The 21,260-nt window shown below is 39.3% G+C and overlaps 1 protein-coding gene across 6 annotated transcripts in view; it reads right to left on the bottom strand.

The window, feature by feature from the left end:
* Positions 1-21,260, bottom strand: part of AMPD3 (adenosine monophosphate deaminase 3) — a 38,043-nt gene that overhangs the window by 4,874 nt on the left and 11,909 nt on the right. For all 6 annotated transcript variants that reach the window (XR_015258620.1, XR_015258621.1, XM_086748183.1 and 3 more), the window contains exons 6-12: positions 19,535-19,664; positions 9,952-10,146; positions 9,575-9,706; positions 8,581-8,744; positions 7,284-7,410; positions 3,456-3,619; positions 119-239 (exon numbers count right to left, since the gene is read on the bottom strand). Coding sequence is in view for 4 of the 6 variants with exons in the window: in XM_086748183.1 (XP_086604309.1) it covers positions 119-239; positions 3,456-3,619; positions 7,284-7,410; positions 8,581-8,744; positions 9,575-9,706; positions 9,952-10,146; positions 19,535-19,664 (1,033 nt within the window). In the remaining 2 variants the exon portion in view is untranslated. The remainder of the gene's footprint in view (positions 1-118; positions 240-3,455; positions 3,620-7,283; positions 7,411-8,580; positions 8,745-9,574; positions 9,707-9,951; positions 10,147-19,534; positions 19,665-21,260) is intronic.

Here is a 21,260-nt window from a genome sequence, read left to right as displayed (position 1 = left end):
CTTGCTAAGAAAATTAATTTCGGGCTGTCCAGATGCAGCCCATTTGGTGACTGCTCTTTGAACCAGTGACTGATGTCTAAGCAATAGTGATTAGTTTTGGTGAGCAACCAAGGAATACCTTCTTCAAGAGCAATCCATGAGAAATGTTGTCTGCTGTCAGAAAGGCTGATACAAGGTGTGTGATAGACCCAGCTTCTCCACAGTGAGGTCGAAACAGAAAAGTACACATGCCTCTTTCCCTAAGGAGATTAAAAGCAAGTTCCACTAGCAAAAAAAAAATGCACTGTTCTTGATCTATTTTGCATATAATTATAATTAATATGGGAATCTTAAAAAAAAGTTACACATTCTCATACAGTTTGATGTGACATCTAATCAGGCCTACCTGTGGGCTGCTGTCAAAAGGTGCAGGTCCCTCTACCCAAGCTCCTTCCACCACCTGACATATTTGTGTCTTCCTTCTTCTTTCCTTCCCCAGTTACACCCCATTTAGCAATTGCTTAGCTACTGGGAACAGTTACTGAACTGATTTCAGCTGAGGGAGTTGGCAGATGGAAAGCTAAGTGAACTAATGCAACCTGTGGCTGCATAATACCTAGATTCAAAATGAGGGAAGAAGTGCAAGCAAATTGCCAAGAGTCAGCTGACACCACCTAGTGTGATAACAACTTGCCACATCACCAGGTTAAGCGTAGCATAAAACTACACCCTCAGTAGCACAGAGATGATCTAGGAGTGTTAGTTATTACACTAGATTTCACAATGTAATTTCTAGAACTATTTTATTTTTAGCAGCTATATTAAAAATGGTGGTGGTTTTTAAGTTATAATGGAACTTGTCTATACAGTGCAGACAAATGTCCCTGAAATATTTGTAGATGTTCAAAACAAACAATTTCAAAAAGGACTGCTAGAGTATAAAGCAGCTCTAGGATGGATGTTTAGTAATGCTTCTACTGAAAATGGATATGAGGATGTAATGCATCCTTGCTGACTTCGCTAATACTACTAAAAATATAAAACAGTCTTGTAACGGACTGGCTGTTGTACCACAAATACTCAGTATATTTCACATACTGTTCACAGGGTGAAGAGTTTTACTGACTCATTGATGAATTGTGTCTTTATCTCACCTAACTGTAAAGAATATTTCATTATTATCTAGGGAGATTTTCAAACAGTAGTTGAAATTATCTTGAGGTAAAGAAGAAACGCATAAGTTCTGACAGAATCTCTGTCTTTGGAAAAGAAAAATACATGGACTATAGAGAATGTAAAGGGAATCAGGAGAAATGGATGACTCAGCTGTCTGCTGTACTGTTGTGTCCTTTCCGTTTTAGAACTAAAACTAACAACTAGGCCTATTTGTTGCAGGTACAAGATGATTTAAGGTGGATGTTTTTATTACTAGTTTTGATTCTGTAAGGTGGTGTTCTGGTTTTATTTAGTGAGGCGGGGGGGGGCCTAAGGTGGTAGCTTCTGTAAGAAGCTTCTGGAAGTAGTTTCCCCTTTGTTCAGTGGACTTGGCCAGGCCTAGGGTGGACCTGCTGCTGGCCAGGGCTCAGCCAATTGGTGGCAGAATGTTCCGTTATAATGCCTCTGCAATACCATATTTAAGAAGGCGAAAAACAGAAAAAAAAAAAAGGAAAAAGATGTGAAGACACTGAGCAGGGGCAGAGAGGGGAGGCACAAGCCTTGTGGGCCTCACCCTCTGGCCTCCCACCAAGCGGCCAACTGGGCCTGACTTGGCCCAGCCTGGCTGCAGAGAGTGGAGAGGAGATGAGATGTGAAGAGAACCTGAGAGGTGTCTGCCTGCCTGTTGTGAAGAATTTCTTGTGAGAGGAATGGCTGCAGATGCCAAGGTCAGTGAAGAAGGAGGGGGAGGAGTAATGCTGCTCCTGGCCAAGATTCCCCTGCAGCCCATGGTGAAGCAGGCTGTCCCCCTGCAGCCCATGGAGGCCCACGGAGGAGCAGAGATCCACCTGCAGCCCATGGAGGATCCCATGCTGGAGCAGGCAGGTGCCTGAAGGAGGCTGTGGCCCATGGAGGGCGTGCTGGGGCAGCCATTCTGGAGATACTGCACCCCGTGGAAGAAATGACCCATGCCGCAGCAGTTTCACGAAGGACTGTGGCCCATGGGAGGGACCCCATGCTGGAGCAGGGGAGTGATGTGAGGAGTTCTTCCCCCGACAATGAAGCAGTGGTGTAAAGCGACGTGTAATGAACTGGCCATAACCCCTATTCCCCTCCGTGCCACTCAGGGGAGGAAGGTGGTAGAGATAATGTTAAGCCCAGGAAGAGGGAGGGGTGGATGGAGGTTATCTTGTTCTCTGTCTCATTATCCTGCTTTGGTTTTAATAATAAATGAATAGTTTTCCCCAAGTCAAGTCTGTTTTGCCCGTAACGGTAACTTTAAGGATTTTTGTCCCCATCCTTCTCTCAAACTTCGAGCCTTTTTCCTTATATTATCTCTCCCTGTTCTCTCAGAGGGTGGAGGGAGTGAGAGAGATTGTGTAGTCTGGTCCTGATCAGGGCTAAACTACGACAGGTGGTAGAGAGAAAAAAAAAAAAAAGTGCTTGAGGTAGTGAGAGAGAAGAACTAACATTTTGGATGTAACTTGAATAAGAACTGTTAAAATGACAAATCTATGCATATTCTATGAAAAAAAATCCAAAAATGTTTTATAAATAATAATGAACCAAATCCTTGCAAAGTAAGAGATGACACTGCATTATCAATTGATAACCACACTGTGTCTCCATTTGGATCAGTTGTGCAGATCACTCAGTGAGTCAGCCACAAAGCCAGGAACTTAAATTCAAGTTGAATTTCAGGCTTTACTAAACCTGATGCCAAAATGACTTTTACAGTCATGATGTCACATTCAGTATCATAATTCCTTGCATTACTTGCCTAGACGTCATTCTCAAAAATGGTAAAATTGAATGAGTCAACAAGCATGTTAAAGTAAGTTAGCCAGATGTTCAACTTGTAATTATGTCCTCCTTTGTCTGTCTTTGATAGCAGCAGCCCTTAAACCAATATTTCACAACATAAATTTGTATCTCTTAAATTACCAGGAGATAGCAAGCTACCAAGAGGTACATTATATCTGGAAATCCACTGTGAATCCATGCAAAGGTCAACTAGGCAATTTTGTGGGGTTTCTTATTTTGTTTTGTTTGATATATTCAGGTTTGAGGATTTCACAAAACAAAAATACATACAAATATCAAACCAATATATTAATCTGATGCTTTTACAATTTCTGAATATTTTAATTCATTTTGCAGTTAACGTTTTCAAAATAACTCATGTACTCCTCTTGGACTCTTTAAAATATTTCAAGATAACCTTTGCTTCCAAAGATATATGATCTAGACAGAGACTTAGATTGAGACCAAGATTATTGATTTTTTTCTTTCCAGAAGCTTGTAAAAGAGAAAAAAATTACCTCCTAAGGTTGTTTAGCAACATGATGTTCACATACATATAATACAAATAATAGCTATAAGGGGGATTCTTCTCACTGGTCCAGAGGTCAGGGTTAAGGCTCTTGTCAGAGAACATATGGCCGCTATGTTTGGATTCATCATCAACACTGTCAAAGCCAGTCACCTGGTGGGAGAAGAGATTCACAGAAATCAGTGTTTTCAAGAAGCAAACTTCAGTGTTACTTACTCTTGCTTCAGGACTTGCTTGTACAAAGCATCTAGTCCTCTTTCTTCATTTCTCTCTTTATGCTTGTAGCTCTGTTGCTCTGCTCACGTACCATACCATGCAGACAGCAGGAATAATGTGTTTCTTCTGAGACAAATAGGAGGCCCAAGTGCACAAAAGCCTTCAGACTCCTCCGGGGCCCCAGGCCTGTAAGACTCCCTCAGATCCAAATTATAATCCTTTAAACTCATCTGTTTTGTTATTTGAAAAGTAGTTGAAGTCCAGAGGCTCCCAGGAAACCTCAAAGTTCTGATTGGAGCACACTCAGAAATGTCTCTTTTAAACACATCCCAGCAGCTACATCCCCACCTCTCTCCTGAGCTCCATCACAATCTACACAATGCTTCCTTTCAGTTGCCTCCTTTTAGGAGGCCAGTCTTCCAGTTTTAGTGTCTGGAAACAGCTGTCATAGAATCACAGAATGGTTTGGGTTGGAAGGCATCTTTAAAGGTCATCTAGTCCAACTCCCCTGAAAGAAGCAGGGACATCTCCAACCAGATCACATTGCTCAGAGCCTCATTCAACCTGGCCTTGAATGTTTCCAGGGATGGGGCTTCTACTACCTCTCTGGGCAACCTGTTCCAGTGTTCCACCACCCTCATTGTAAAAATTTTTTCCTTATGTCCAGTCTGGATCTACCTTTGAAAAACCATTACTCCTCATCCTATCACAACAGATCCTGCTAAAAAGTTTGTCCCCATCTTTCTTATAAGTCTCCTTTAAGTACTGAAAGGCTGCTATAAGGTCTCCCTGGAGCCTTCTCTTCTCCAGGCTGAACAGCCCCAACTCTCTTAGCCTGTCCTCATAGGAAAGGTGCTCCGCCCCTCTGATCATCTTCCTGGCCCTCCTCTGGACCTTCTCCAACAGGTCCATGACCTTCTTATGTTGAGGGCTCCAGAGCTGGATGCAGTACAGCTCCGACGAGAGCTCTGACAAGAGCAGAGTAGAAGAGGAGAATCATCTTCCTCAACCTGTTGGCCACACTTCATTTGATGCAGCCCAAGATGCAGTTGGCTTTCTGGACTGCAAGCACACATTGCCAGCTTTTCATCTGCCAGTACCCCCAAGTCCTTCTCAGCAGAGCTGCACTCAATCCCTTCATCCCCTAGCCTGTCTTGATACTGGGGGTTGCCCTGACCTAGATGCAGGACCTTGCACTTGGCCTTGTTGCACCTCCTGAGGTTCATATGGGACCACTTCTCAAGCTTGTCCGAGTCTCTCTGGATGGCATTGCGTCCCTCAGGTGTGTGGACTGCACCACTCAGGTTGGTGGTGTTTGCAAACTTGCTGAGGGTGCACTCAATCCCACTGTCTATGCCACTGATGAAGATATTAAACACTACTGATCCCAATATGGACCCCTGAGGGACACCACTTGTCACTGATCTCCATCTGGACATTAGCCCATCCACTATATGGATGCGGCCATCCAACCAATTCCTCATCCACCGAACAGGCCACCCATCAAATCCATATCTCTCCAGTTTAGAGAGAAGGATGTTGTGGGGGACCACATCTAAGGCCTTACAGAAGTCCAGACAGACGACATCCATAGCTCTTCCCTTGTTCACTGACATAGTCACTCCATCATAGAAGGCCACTAGGTTGGTCAGGCAGGACTTGCCCCTGGTGAAGCCACGCTGGCTGTCTAGAATCACCTCCCTGTCCTCCATGTGCCTCAGCATAGCTTCTAGGAGGATCTGTTCCGTGATCTTCTCACGCATAGAGGTGAGGCTGACAGGTGGGCAGTTCCCAGGATCCTTCTTTTTACCCTTTTTAAAAATGGGTGCAATGTTTCCCTTTTTCCAGTCAGCAGGGGCTTCATCTGACTGCCATGACTTTTCAGTTATCATGGAGAGTGGCCTGGCAACCATATCAGCTAGTTCCCTCAAGACTTTGGGATGCATCTCATCAGGTCCCATACACTTATGTATATTCATGTTCCTCTTCTCTTACAGTGGGAGGAACTTTGCTCCTCTAGTCCCTGTCTTGCAGTCTAACCACTCAAAACGTGTGCGAAGACGTATTGCCAGTGAAGACTGAGGCAAAAAAAAGTTGCTGAGTACCTCAGCCTTCTCCTTATCTGTCGTTACCAGTTCACCAGTCCTGCTCACCAAGGTGGGTACGCTTTCTTTGACCTTCCTTTTCTGGCTGACATAATTATAGAAGCCCTTCTTACTATTCTTTGCATCCCTTGCCAAGTTCAGCTCCAGCTGTGCCTTGGCCTTCCTGACCCCATCCTTACACAACCACGCAGCATCCTTATACTTTTTCCAGGATATCTGTCTCTGCTTCCACTGCCTGCATGTTTACTTCTTGACCTTTAGTTTGACCAGCAGGTCTTGACTCAGCCAGGCTGGTCTCTTGCATTCCCTTCCTGATTTCTTAACCTGGGGATTGAGAGCTGTTGCACTTTATGGAAAACATCCTTAAGGATCTGCCAGCTCTGTTCTCCTCCCTTGTCTCTGAGGACAGTTTCCCAGGGGATCCTATCGACTAACTCCTTGAACAGCTGCAAGTTTGCTTTCCTAAAATTCAGGGTCTTGACTTTACTCTTCACCTGACACATAGCCTTCAGGACTGCAAACTTCACAGTGCATGATCACTGCAGCCCAGGCAGCTTCCAATCTTGATGTCACCAATTGGCTCACTTATGTTGGTGACCATCAGGTCCAGTATCGCATCCCCTCTGGTAGGGCTGTCTATTATCTGGCTTAAAAAGTTATCCTTAATGCAGCTTGGATTGCCTGCAGTTCGACATGCTACTTTTCAAGCAGATGCTGGGGTGGTTGAAGTGCCCCAGCAGGACAAGAGCCTGCAAGCATGCCGCCTCCTGTATCTGGAGTAAAAAGGCTTCATCAATAGGCTCCCCTTAATCAGGTGGCCTGTAGTAGACACCAACCGCAAGGTTTCCTGTGTTGCCTCAGTCTCCAATTCTTACCTATTAGCTTTCAACCTGCTCGTGACTATTCTTCAGAGACAGCTCTTCAGGCTCTATCCATTTCTTGATGTAGAGGGCAACATCTCCACCCCTCCTTCCTTGCCTGTCCCTTCTGAATAGCCTGTAGCCATCAATAGCTGCACTCCAGTCATGGGATTCACCCCACCAAGTTTCAGTGATGGCAATTAGGTCATAGCTTTCTCGCAGCACAGGGGCTTCCAACTCCTGTTTGTTGCTCATGCTGTGTTCATTGGTGTAGAGGCACTTCAGCTGGGCTGTTGGCCATGTCACCTTCTTAGAGGAACACCTCTTAATTCTTTTGAGGTACCTCACTGGTGGTTCCCCGTTGGGTCCTGCAAGTGCACTGCAGTGTAACCAGCACATCTCGGAGCAATAGGCTGAAGGCCTTCACTAGCACCCTGTCCCTCTGACCTTGGCATGTCCTCCCACAGCTTGTCATGGGCAAGTCTGATATTATCCCCATCCCCCATTAAGTTTAGCTTAAAGTTCTGTCAATGAGCTGCACTAGCTCATGCTACTCTCTTCCTCCTGTGGAGAAACAAAATGTATGAGTAGGAGAGGATCCATTTCATATGAGACAGAAAATCCAAACATACTTACATATTTGAGGAAAAGGTGCAATTCTTTGTGGTCTTTGGGATTGATTGTTGCTTCAAACAAAGGTACAAAGATGTTCTCCAACATCTTCCCAAAACTAGGCAGAATATTTTTTGCCCTAAATATGTCACTAAAGGGAAAAGATATACACACTTGTGACCATTGTGGCCATTCTTTAATCAGATTATATTTTTCCTCCACTTTCATATTTTCTGTTGTGTGTATTCTACAGCTTCAGTTCTACCAGGATTCACACATTCAAAGTTTATGTCAGGGCAGGGATTGTCTCTGTGTTCTGTTTCCTGCACTGCCTGGCACTCTGCTTTGCCCAGGCTCTGCTCAAGCTCCCAAGTGCTCCAAAAATAGAGACAGGATGCAAGGGCAGATGCTGTCTCCAGAACAGTGACACTTTCCCTTACAGCAATCCAAGTACTAATAGGGGAGATAAGGAATTACCTCTCGTGAAAGATTCTGTTTTCCAAAGTTGTAACTACTCCAAATGAAAGGAGAATGTTCAGCTTTAGTGAGCCTCTCAGAAAAGAGAGACAGGACTTCAATGTGTCATTAAGTGCATGACTTAATGAAAGTGTTGACTCTGCTATTTACGTAAGAAATTGCTATGTAAGAAATTAAAGGAGAGAAACTTTCTCCCTAATGAGAAGCACACTCTGGGGGGATATATGCGACCATGACAGCTCTTTCTCTACTCATATTCCAACTATGCAACTTCAAAACACAATGCTCAGCTAGTATGGCTGACAAAATTATCATGGGAGACTGTATTACAACATACAGTATTAGAAAAAAGAACCATTTAATTAAGTTCCCAAGGATGCTTAAAAACTTAGAAAAACTGATATTGATTTAAGCTTGCAGATCACCAATCTGGGTTGCATTTCCAAGTCCACTATTCACTGATCTTCAGGAAGTTTGATGGTAACAGTTTTATAGAACATTTTCTATTCCCTTATGGAATTTCAGAGTTGATGTATTAAAATACTAAATTGTATTTTAACTTGCCTTTGCATGCAGCTTAATTTCACACAGTTGTAATTTTTTATTTTAGTATCTTCAGACTTACAAATAATTCACAGTAGTTTTGAATAGTTTCAAACCCCATCTCCTGTCTTCCACCCTCAGACCATCAGGAAAACTGCAGCCAACAATAAATTGCCCAGGCTCTTGCTTATAAATAGAACTACAAGACAGGTCACAAACTATCTAAAAATATCAGAAATTAAAACAAATCATTGGTATGATTTCAAACTATTAAAATTACCAAGAGCTCCTGATTACTTACTAGATTCTGGGAACCTGAATTATCCAGCGCATATTAGGGGAATAAACTTTATGCTTAATGAACCATTTTGCCAAGTTCAGCCATTCATCTGGAGACCGTCCATAAATGGATAAGCGGGGTTCTGTATACTGGTACTTACTTTCTTCTAGTTCACGGGCTACTTCCTATTAAGTAATAAATATATTTGCTTTAATATGGACACTGAAGATCATTTACAGCTAGTAGTATATTTATCATTGTATTTTCCTCAAACCATATGTAACTGTACTGTCACCCTTTAAAGATAAAGGGAATCTCTTTATTCATCCATTATTTTATTTTAGACATCTAAATATTCTACTAGCAAGGTATCTCGTATATAATTTGAGTATAACTAACTGTAACACCTAGATTTACAGGACAATATTCTTGTGCAGTTATTACTAGCACCTTTGTAAGACATGTTTAAAATTGGTAGATCTATTTAAACTGTAGTATATGACTACATAAAATATGCAGACCAGTGGAGAATCTGACCCAGAATCCGTGGTAGTAACCAAGGCTATTAAACAAGCACTTCTATACATCTAAGAAGATCTGACATCCAGTTCATGAAAACTACTAATTCTTCTGTTGTAAGAAATTAATTTGAAGCCTGTGCATACATGTGCAAATATACATTTATGCAGAGGCACTTCCCTAGAAGCTACCACTAGCCAACTACATCCTAACAAAGTATTAAGCCAGTGTATTGACACTTGACCGCTCTCCATTAAACTGCACACAACTCTGCTTTGAACTCATACACAGGTTATGTGTGTGAGTTTCTAACTCAAAATTATTTAGAAAGCAGCAGTGGCTGACTGAGAAGAGGTCTTTTTCTGATGAACTGCTAAAGCAAGCCAAATACTTGGAATCACTTAACTATAGTGTTAGCTCTAGATACAATTATGACATCACAAATCTTTTACAACCTTCATTTCTCTACAGCTGGAAAATCTTGAAACTTATTTACCTTGACCATACGAGCAAAATATTCACCCCCAATGTAGTTCTCAGTTTTCAAATATAAGTCCCTCAGCTCACTGGCACCAACTGGATTGTACTTGGAATTGAATTTGTCAAATCGATGAAATGTCTGACGACCCTGGAGGAGGAAAAAACACAAATAGCCATGGCTTTAAGTACACACAAGAGTTTATAAATTAAACTGCCTAGGAATATAAGGCACAAAAAAGAAAAAGCCTATGCTAACTTACTTCAAACATGCAAAGTAATGCATGAGTTCAAATTCTGATTTTATAAGTTATCATGCAAATCTGTAGAAACCAGAATTTCACACTTAGAAAACTTAGCTTTTTCTCATTTATTTTGTCATTTTAACAGACTTACTGCATGGACATCTAAAGAGTCTACAGTGAGGTCATAAGGGTCCATGTGAAGGCTTTCAAAGACTTGCTTTAAAGTAATCTTCTTGCCTTTTTTCTCTGCAACAATCCTGTCAGGCTCCATTTGATACGTGTGCTTAATAAACTTCAATAAGTGTTTCTGGTTCATGCAAGCAGCAGCATGGATATGAGTGTCAACCTGAAATCAGAAGGTTATTTATGCTCATCATCCATATACATAAACTTAAATTAGCAAAGTATCTATGTCAGTGACAATGACTAAAGCCTAAAATATTCCTTAAGTGACAAATAGATTAGTGTCTAAGCCATTCAAAGTGTTTCAGAACCCTGAGATTTTGGTGTTAGAGGAATTGTTCAATAAGCAGAACTAAAAATAGAATAGCCCTGAATTAATAGTTTTCTATTTAAATATGAAAATTTTCAACAAGTAGAGATACATTGTAAGTGCCAGTCACAGAACCTGGATTCAGATTAAATTTGATACTTCCTTAAAGGACATTCTGATCCTTTAGTATCCTTTTATTTCATCCATGAATCGATGATGTCTTTCTAGTTATAGATGGTAGTTATAACCATCTTCTCTGACTGAAAAGATCTAAAATTCTCAGCCATTTACAAAATCATAATTCATTTTTTTTATTTCAACCACATGAAACATCTTAAGTCACTTAAGTCACTAGAACAGCAAATTGTACATGTGAGAGATTTTGTCAACTATTTTTTTTTATAATACAGCATCTCATAATGCCTACAGATTTTTCTGTTTCTTCAGATCTCTTCACACACTGAGAAGTGAAAGCTTCACAGAAAGGCTGAGAGTACTCCTTCAGTTTTGAAGGTTTTTTTTTCATTTGCTTTGAATTTACTTGAGAAATTCTGATTGAACAAAACAGCCTAATGCATGTCCTAGCAAAATGATTTAATCACTCTACCAACAAATTCCTATAAATTTAAAACCAGACCACTGTTCTGATTAGATTTCACAGTTGACACATAATGAGAGCAATGAGGCCCTGAGAACAGCTTGACAGACTCTGAAATTGCCTTGAAGTCCAGACTGCAAAATCCTAGCAGAAGCAGTTTCAGCTCACCCAGAACCCACAGTGCTGCAGCCTGTCTGCTGAGCTTGCCATTTTCCTCCAGCCCAAGCCCTGTCTGGACACAGATGGCTGTGAGCGCAAGGACATGGTCAGAAGCAATCGCCAACTTTCACTAGTTCTAACATTTGCCTTGTGCACCGACTGCCTGGTACGGGACACGAGTCTTAGAACACCAACTGGCAGAATGGTTCTGCAGAAGGACTAGGAAGAAAGATAATCAGTTTGTAATACAAGTTTCAAGATTATATATAACAGGAACAGGATGGTTCAGATAATAAGTCTAAAAAGCACAACACAGTACTGTCCTAAATATTGGTAGGGGGTGGTTTGGAATCATTATAAGTAACACTTTACTATGAAGTCTTATGTGAAACTGTAGTGGAAAGGGCTGCTCTAATTCCTCATATAGAGTAAGAAAGGAGCTTCAAAGCAGAAATAAAAAATAATCTTGCTTCTGCACAACAGCTGTCAGAATGCACCCAGTTTTGCTGTCTACATTTAAAGGTTTTAAAAAAAACAAAATACTGACAAGTATTCCCAAGAAATGTCACAAAAGCAAATCTGCCATGTGGTTGTCAAAATGAAACTTATTTGGATTTCAAAGTGCAATTTGAGAGTTAATTTGATCAACTGTATACATGTATTTGTACAACCAAAAGAGACCATAAGGCAGAGAAGGGGCTTTTCAATCTCACAAGCAATGATATAACACGGATCTGAAGGCTGGATGCTGATACAAGTTCCTTAAGATACTTACTACATTGGAACAGTTTGAACCCACTGCACTGTGCTTTTTAAAATGCAAGTAACTAGCATTCCCAGGGACACATTGCCAACAACAGCCATGTAGCCTGTATACAGGAAGTCACACTAGAAGGAATTATCAGGTAAGCCAGCTATAAGGAGTCACTGAACCTACATCTCTGCAAGGAGATTCATCCAGGACTCTTCTGTCCAGGAAACTGCACACATGGACATGTACAGCCTGAGACCAGTGTGTTCCACTTTGCATAGTGACTATGTCTGCAGCTTTCAGATTCCATTAACAGAAGCAGTTGACATCCTGATCTGCTTTTAAGGATAAGTAGGAAACAGATCACAGAGCACCTGAAAAAAAGTGACAGCCATACTCCTGCAACGTAAATCTCAGCTTATGCTATGACATACAGTCCCCAGAAATGACACTGTTTAACTTACCACATGTAGTCATTTAATTTGCAGTTTATATACAGAAGTTACTGCAGCTTTTAAGATTAAATCTATCTCCATGTGAATGTTAACAGCATAACTAAAGACCAGGATATAAACTGAATCCTAAACATTAACATTCAATGGTTAATTACTGCCTAGTTCAAATATGCTAGAGACTTGAAAGCTAAATGAAAAAGCAAGAAACATATTACTGTCTTGAAGTACACAACATGAAGTATATTACTAATGCACAGTAAACAATGCTGTGTCTAAAATAGTAAAAATAGGTCTGCTTAACGTATTATTACACTCCTCAGAGTACTTGTATAGATGTTTGAGCCCAAGTGAATTATATATATGCTTACTTAGGTTAATATATGCTTCTGTTTTAGAAACAAATATTGTTTACTATAAACTTCCTGGGCCAGTGAAATACTACAAACTACTAGGCTTGCTCAACTTACACAGGAGACTGAAATAACAATTAATAGATGTCCTATGAGCTTTAAACATTCAGGAAAAGCAAGTCATAAGTATAGAATACCAGGCATAAGGAACCTGAATAAGTGTAGTTTATTGAATTTCAGAATACACTAGTTCCAGTGGTGGCTCAGCTACCAGAATTAATGAGTCTCAAAAAAAAACAAACCAAACCAAACCACTTCTTTATTTAATCAACATGAATTCACTACTGTTAGGAGGGCAAGCACAGAACTCAAGGAGACATTTTGTTTCTTTTGTTTGCTTGTAGGCAAGGGTCACATGACACAGCAGTAACTTAATTTCTTTTAGAAATCCTGCTTCCCTTTAAAAAAAAAATTCTCTCAAGTTTTGCCTCTGCAATTCAGTATACTTCTGTGAAATCTTCTCTAGTCCCCACTAGCATATCACACACAGATCTATAGCTGAGCTAACCATGTCAGGTTTGTTCCCTGAGAATCAAGATTTTCTTTTTTTTTTTCCCCTTCCCCCTCTCCCTAAATATATTTATTTCCCAAGAGTAAAAAGATTTTCCTGGAGTCTCTTTCACGCTTTTTCCAGAGAATATGCAGTACTTTGACTACCTTTTTTAACTACCTGGTATATTTTGACCTTTAGGTAAGCAGAAACTTTAGTAACAACAAAAGTCCTACAGAATATCACATAGCTTTTTTCTTTATTGGTTTTTAGAAGCAATGCAACTTTTTGGAAGGTTTTAATGACTTGAGCTTTGACCTACCCTAGCACATAATTAGTGTGCATGCTTTTGTGCATTTTCACAATTCAAGGTGAAATCCTATATAAATAAAGCATCTAAACAAAGAATCTTTAGACATAGCTTATATGATCTGATTTGGTTAGGGATTTTTTAATTATTATTTTTATTTGAAATATTATCATGGTAATAAATTGTTACTATTTTCATTGTTATTTATTATGAAAGGCATCTACTAAAATAATTTGAACAGATTCAGTTCATATAAGGGTGATTAATGCCCCCTTTGCCTCCTCCCTCCTCCCAAAAAAAAAGAAAAAAATAGTCCCATTTTAAGCTGTTATTATTCTGTTCTTCATACAATAAATGAAGTAAACTGAGGCTTTTCGGGGCCATGAGTAACAAGCCCCTACCACAAGATCTATTTATCTATTTGCTTCTATTTGCAAAAATTGTGCTTGCATTTCCAAATTTGTTACAATGCTACTCCAGCCCAATTTCCCCTAAGTGGAAAAAAACCTCTGCTGCATGCCCTTAGCCAAATTTCCTGTTGTAGTTCTTATTCTCCCTTCCCCTCAGGAGAAAACCTTCTACTCAAGTCACATTAATCTTCAATGAAAAGAAGAAACATAATGACAACTGACAGAAGCCTAACTTGGAACACATAATATACCTTCAGTGAACTCACCTTTTTAACAAATGAAAACAATGGTTAACACAAAAATTTCCTTAATTCTTTTAATTCCATGATCTCATTCAAGCAATGGTGGATATAATTTTCTTGCAACTGAAGGATGGTAGAATTCCCTTCACTCAGCAATTCTCCCTGTAACGAAACCAGCTTTGTTTTCCTCTGCACCTTGTCAGTTCAAGCTAGCCCCTTCCTTTCCTTATTGACTTCACAACTAACACCATTATGTCTGCAGGCTTTGTGGATTAAATGCTTGTACTTCTCAGTCAAGATGGTTACGTCTGTGTACAACTTAGAGCTTGAAGGAGTTCCCATTGTCCTCCAAATCACATGTCACCAGCACCAACTTCCCTAAACCACTCTGCCTCCCTGATCTTCCTGCATTGCTTCTCTTTCCTTCCACTGTATCTCAAATCTCCACAAAATATCCATCTTGGATCTATTTTATGGATGCTTATCTGTGCATATCAGAAATAGAGTGATGCACTGAATTAGGCATATGCTCTAGATTCACAGTGATAACTGATAAAGACGGCAACAACAAATGCCAAGCACAGCCCTTTGATTAGTAGTATCCACAGCTTGCAAACTACCTGATTTTCTAAACACATGCACTCGTAAATACTTCTACCCCAACAGCTATGGGCTTCATGAACTTGACACTGAATCCTCTGCAGCCTTTACTTCAATGCTGGATTGAAGGGAAGTCATTCCACACCCCACTGCTAGATTCCCTGCTCATCAATATATTCATACTGCATTTGCTCTTCAGATAGGATGCAATAGCTTTATACAATAACTTTGATTCTTTCCTTGCAGCTCTGTAACAGGCAGTAGAGGCAAAAGAGACAAAATATTCTGCCCTAGGGTAGCAGAGTAATGCTTCTGGCAGCCAAAATAGTCCCTAGAGCTGGGCAGAGCCCCTCAGGAGCTTGTCTAACTCATACTTATGCCATCCAGAGCAAGCTAGAAACCACAAGAGACAGGAGATGCAAATCTCTATGTCTCCAGCTTCTTTTTTGGCTGTACTCATTGCAAAATGCACAGAATCAAGCCTTATTATGTTTGTATTCATGAATACAAAAATACACTGTTGTGAAGAGAAATAAATTTATTTAATAAATTTATTTATATGTTCTTTTAATTACTAAAAGAAAGTATAGAGGAAAAGCTTTCTTAATGGTCTCTACAGAATTTTTGCATTATAATGACTGATGGCTTTTCGTGTCATCATTTTGTGCTCACCTGCAAGTCTAAGGGTAGACACAAGAAATTACCTCACCATCTCTGCAATATAGGAGGGGAGAAGTAGTATGCACAGTGCTTTGAAAGCACAAAATACAGCTTTACTGCCAATTAACAGTGGTAAAGCACCATTACATGTAATGCTAACAGAGGTGCACAGAAGCATTCCTGTCCTTTGAATCTGATGCTAAGCTGTAAGTCTTCCCATTCACTATCACTTTTGGTTTATATGATGAAACTGAATTTCATCAAGGTCAGTAAATAGCTAATGGTGGAGGGGAAAAAAAAAGAAGCAACCTCAGAATGAATCAAAGTTCAGGGAAGTTAAGGTATAGATCCAGTGTTCACTCACAAGGCTTTTAATCATACCTTTAAAAAGCAGGTATCTGTTAATTTCATTCTGTATTTTGTGAGATCTATAGAATTTAGAAGTACATAAACCCACTATCACTTCCTTTCTTAGAAGTAAGAAGTAGTATTTCAACCCTATGGTCACAAACAAAAGCTAAAACTTACTTCCTTTTTGTCTAACCAATATTTAAAAAAACTTAAAACATGAGTTGCAACAATCTAGACCAAATGGTATGTCATGATAGCAACCAGCTATTGCATCACAGAATTCAGCAGGGCTGTGTAAGCCACACTACAAACTGCATTCTTCCATGCAGTTGCCCTGGCCTGAGCCAAAGCTCTGATGCCACATGAGACTTGGCATCTGAGCTAGTGAGTCTGTAGGCAGAAGAATACGATGTGTTAAAGTCACTGCTATGACATATCCTTAGGCTTCGTTTGCTAAGACACTGAAATAATGGCTAAAGAGAGAAAGAATATGGAAGGAGCTTTAGGCTGTCATTTTTTCATCTTCAGAAAACTATATCAAAGCTATTTGCAGTGAAGGACACCTGCCAATAGAGTACATAGGTACACTTCATAAAGGTAGCAAATATATAGAATCAGAATAATTTATGTTCATAAAGACCACTAAGATCATAAAGTCCAGCCATAAACTCAACACTGTCAAGTCCACCACTAAACCATGTCCTTAAGTGCCACACCTACATTTAAACACATTAGGTAAAAAATATTTCTGCTTAATCTTTTTTTTTTTTAAAAAAAAAAGGGCAACAACCTGTCCCCTAGAAAGAACCATAGAGACAAACCAAACTTCCTAATAACAAGAACCGCTCAAGAAAGCACAGTAAATGCCTCCTGCAATTAGCAACATTTTAATAAAAGTAAAATAATATTCAGGTGTAGGTCCTTTACTTTGAAGGTGTATTTCAGCTAAAAACATGAACTATCGGCCCTGAATTATCTGAGGCTGTTGGGCACACTGGTCTATTGGAAGCCCCGCTCAAAAAATCTCACGGACGTGCTTTGGAAGGCAAGACACCCTAGTATACAAAGGCTAAAATGAAGTTCTGAGCTTGTGTGCTGTAGAGCTAAACTCTTAGTACTTAATTTCATCCTTAACGCAAGCACCCAGGAGTTATGTGGAGAATCTGTGTTGATAGCACTTTGCTGTGCATGAGCTGCAGAACGCGGGAGAGCCCTGCTGATGGCAGACTCAAGAGTCTTTTCTAAAGTTAGTGCTCGCCTACACAGATTGTTGTCCATCTCCTATGTGGAACCAAGTAGAACCAGCCACACTGTCTTACCACCTGTAGATTCTTGTCTGTCTAGAGAAACATTTGTCTGGTTATTAAAGGACAATTTTCCAGTTCCAGGTTGATCAGTGCAAAACATATCTTTGGTTACATTATGGTAAAGTCCAATACGCAAGATATATATATACAATTCCCTTATTTAATACAAGACTTATCTTGGGGTTTATTAAATAGATAAGCTCACAGGAGGAGAACTCCTATTAAATCAGTGGAAAAAAAAGGGGGGCAAGAGGGCAGGGAGAAAGGAAAAAACCCAGTAACCTTTAATTGTCATGCCAGCAAATAATGCTGGCCAGCTTTCTACTGTACCTTTCTAAATGCAATAATACATGTTCACTGATTGATCTTGCTACTAACTGTTTTAATTTTGGCATTTCCATCACTTACTTTGGCTATTTTATAAAAGCAAAAGAGATTGTACCAGGATATCCACACTAGTATCTGAGGGATGCAACAGAGGACTTCACTAACAGCTTTTTTCAGAGGTGAATCTTAGTTTTTTATCTCCTTATGAGCAGTACACACTATTTAGGATTGACTAACAGAGAGATATGCTGAAAATATGGTCCTAGAAGTGTCTATTTCATACTATAAGTTTCACTGCGGATACTGTTATTAGGGAGAAAGTACTTCGGGGAAGTTACAGACCCGAATATTACTTCAGTTAGCAAGACACAGGGAAAACAAGATTATTTTGGAGCTTACAGGAAGTCTATCTACAATGCAGTTTACTTTCCATAAAAATACTACTTGTAAGCTTGCTTCATAAAAAAAAAAAAAAAACCTACTTTAAGCAAGATTAAGTCCATGCAGCAAGAATGTTTAAAGCAACAGCTAGCAGTAGGTATAGTCTCTGACAGACGAGCAGATGTGTTCCTGCTCTCTTGAATGTGGATATTGCCAAAGGGGAAGTGATGCACACTTTGTGTTTTTGAACAACATGAATCCCTTTGTAGGTTGGCTTATTTAATAGTAGACAATTAGAAAATACTTAAGATATGCCCAGAGACATTGAACATTTGCTCTTAAATCAAAAGCTGAACTTAGCAAGTCCAATTCTGTTAAATATAGCTTCTCAGTAATCAAATTGATTGTCTAGGCAATTACCTGATCCACATCTTTCCTTCACACCTCTCAGTCACCATATGTTTTATTATTAACATCTCTGTCAGCTAGAGAAGTGTTTTATCTGCATGTAGCATGGAGTAAATATCTTGTCCAGGGTTATGCAAGAAAACTGTCAAGTTAGGAGTTGAGTCTCTACCACTTGAGTCCTGCTTGAGTGAATTAGCTAACCGATCCTCCCATCCATACGCTTATCAGATAAAAGTGTGAAATTTCTTTGAATTTACCTAACAACCCATCTGCTTCTAGCTTTGTGATAGACAAGGGTACATTCATCAAACACTTCTGTTTAGCAGATTTTGTATTTGACAGTTTATTACCACAACAGTAGTAGTCAGTAGCCAGCACACTGGACACTACAGGGAAAAGCCAAAAGGACTTTTTGATGTACTAGCAAACAAAAACATAACAAGAAGGATTCAAGTATTAATCTAAATCCTCAAGTTACAAAATAAGCACTACCTCTTCCACCTGCCTATAAAAACAGTGCAAAACGGACCCTAAGTGATTTAAAACACCGGCAACTATTTGTGAAGAAATCTCACCTATCAAACTGAAGCATTATCTCTCCAGTAACTTCCTCTTAACATTAGGAACAGGAAGCAAACAAAGCAGTGTAACACTATTGCTTCCATGCTTTGAAGAGATCAGCTCCCTTGGGTGTCAGTATGTCAGGAAATGAAATCAACTCCTTGATTCTCCTACCTGTTTCCTAATTATGTCTCAGAGGCAGCGAAGAATATAATTCAAATAACAATCTTTCTACATAATACTCCACAGACATTTTTTACCAGATACTGATGGCAGCTTAAAACCTTAGTTAAGTTTCTGTGGGCAGTTTTTCTTCTTCGACATGTATTTAAGCACATATTTTCAATATGAAATTAAATCCAAAATCTATACAGCTCTTCCTACTACAGTCTAGTACGACTTACCTACATGAAAGCATAAAAATGCAGACTATGTTTAAGTGAATTAATTTCACTAAATTAAACCTCCATGTGGATTTTTTATTCATAATCCAAGTAAGCTTCATTTAATTAACTCTGTTTCATTCCATGTGATTACCTCTGTTTCATTCCTTTGAAGCAATCTACATACAATTAAGCCCCTTTTTTAACATAATCTATTTAACCCACTTACATTCAAGTAAATATATCAATTCAATTACATTAATTTTCCTGGAGTGTTTCCATGTAGGAAAAAAAAAAAATTTCTTGAAATAATGTAATTCAATTGAGCGGCATGCACACACACTTTGTGGATATCATCTACACCTCACACAAGAAAAGCAAAATTGCTGGAACTTCTACTAAAACCAATGTCATGCCTTTAATCCTTTTCACACTTACCTTTCTCACATTATAAAAGTCTCGATGGGGATTACTCTTCAGTTCTTTAAATTCTGACATTTCGTTTAACATCTCATGTAAACTAAATTTAGATTCTAAAAAGTTAAGCCTCCGATGACAATATGTTTTTCTGTAAAAGAAAACACAAAATTTAACTGTATCCTAAAATGATATGTATTTCAAGTTCAGAAAGAACTTGGAAGTTTTCACAGTTTTTTTTTTTAATGAGGGCCAAGACAAATCCATTCTTCTTACCTAATGGTTACCAAATAAATGTCAATATCCATATGATTTCAGACCAAAGTTATTAGTGAAATCTCAAACAGAACTCTGCATAACCATGTTATGTCCTTTAAGTTGTCCAAGTATTGTTATCACTGTATCTGTGCAGAAACTGCAGTTCTTTTCATAATGATGACTAGAGAAAGCATAAAACCTATAATAACCTGTAATCCAGACTTACTCACTATGGAAATAATAAAAAAAAAATCTTCCAAGTTTATTTGCTTTTTCAATGAGAATATAAGAAGCCAAGAAAATATCCAATATACTTTCTTTTTTGATGCCTTAAAAACACATATATTGTGTAGAAATATTTTTACAAAATAATTTCTTGTGCTCTTCTTAGAAAAATGTTTTTTTTTTCCCTGCTTGCCTACTCCTCTGTCTTCACTTTCATCTTCTGTTACGTTTCTCATTCTATTTTTAACCAATGACACGGTTTTTCTCTTCACCATCTGACACTTCTTATTGAATCTACAATATTTTTGCACTATTAATATAATAGTCAGTCCTCTTTTTTTCTGTTTTATTGTTAACAGTCTCTCCTCACTGGAACACAAATCCCATAACCGATTTGAAAGTCCAGTTCAAACACAGTGTCACTCTATCTGATACTGATCAAGACTCATTTGCCTGCTGCAGGAAGTCTTGGGTTATACTATTATCCAAGAGACCAGAAGACTGAGGAGTAGGGGTGAGATTTCACAGTTTAAGAACAGCAAAGATGAAAGAACAATGGGTTCTTGATCTCCAAGCAGCTCCATGTGTGATAGACATAAATTACAGGAAAGCACTTACTGCAAACAACGAAACAATACCCTATGAAGAGCTTATGCAACAGGATTACTGAAAAGACTTTTTCCTTTTGGTTTGTGTGTATTTATCAGGGAGTATAAATCAGTCCGCAAAAGCTTAGTCTGAAGAAGTGGAAGAAGCAGATGACTGCTCCCACATTCACAAAGGTGCTGAGTGTTCTAACATGGCCTACCAAGGCCATGCTTACTTACGGTTTTCTGAGAAAGACTATTAACAAAAGTTGCAAAAAGAAGGGTCTTCAGTATGATTTTTGTTTTGAGTTTTTACTCCTTACCCTTTAATCTTCTCAGTATCTGTCTCTTGGAATGTAATGCACTGAAAATGGAAATGCATTGCATACTGTAACTCAAGCTAGCTTTGATTTGGAGCTGGAGTGCTGTAATGCTGGTGGAAGCATAGGATTTTGCTCTTGAAAAAGTGCTTGGAGAATGGGATAGTTCTGTTCAGCACACCTGCTTTGCCACTGTCAATGCGTGAGGCAGACAAATTATGCTGCAGGTGTCAGACACAGACTCAAAGGGGAAAGTGCATCAGGTGTGACTAACTTGTCACATTTTAAGTGATGTGGTACTCAAAGGCAGAAGAACTAGGAATGTAGTGCTGGCAGGCAGGGCAAGTTGTTCTGAAG

Source organism: Chlamydotis macqueenii, chromosome 5 (assembly GCF_036417535.1).
Source record: "Chlamydotis macqueenii isolate bChlMac1 chromosome 5, bChlMac1.mat, whole genome shotgun sequence".
Taxonomy (NCBI): domain Eukaryota; kingdom Metazoa; phylum Chordata; class Aves; order Otidiformes; family Otididae; genus Chlamydotis; species Chlamydotis macqueenii.
Note: the sequence above shows the minus strand (reverse complement) of the source record. Positions and strands in the feature narration are given on the sequence as shown.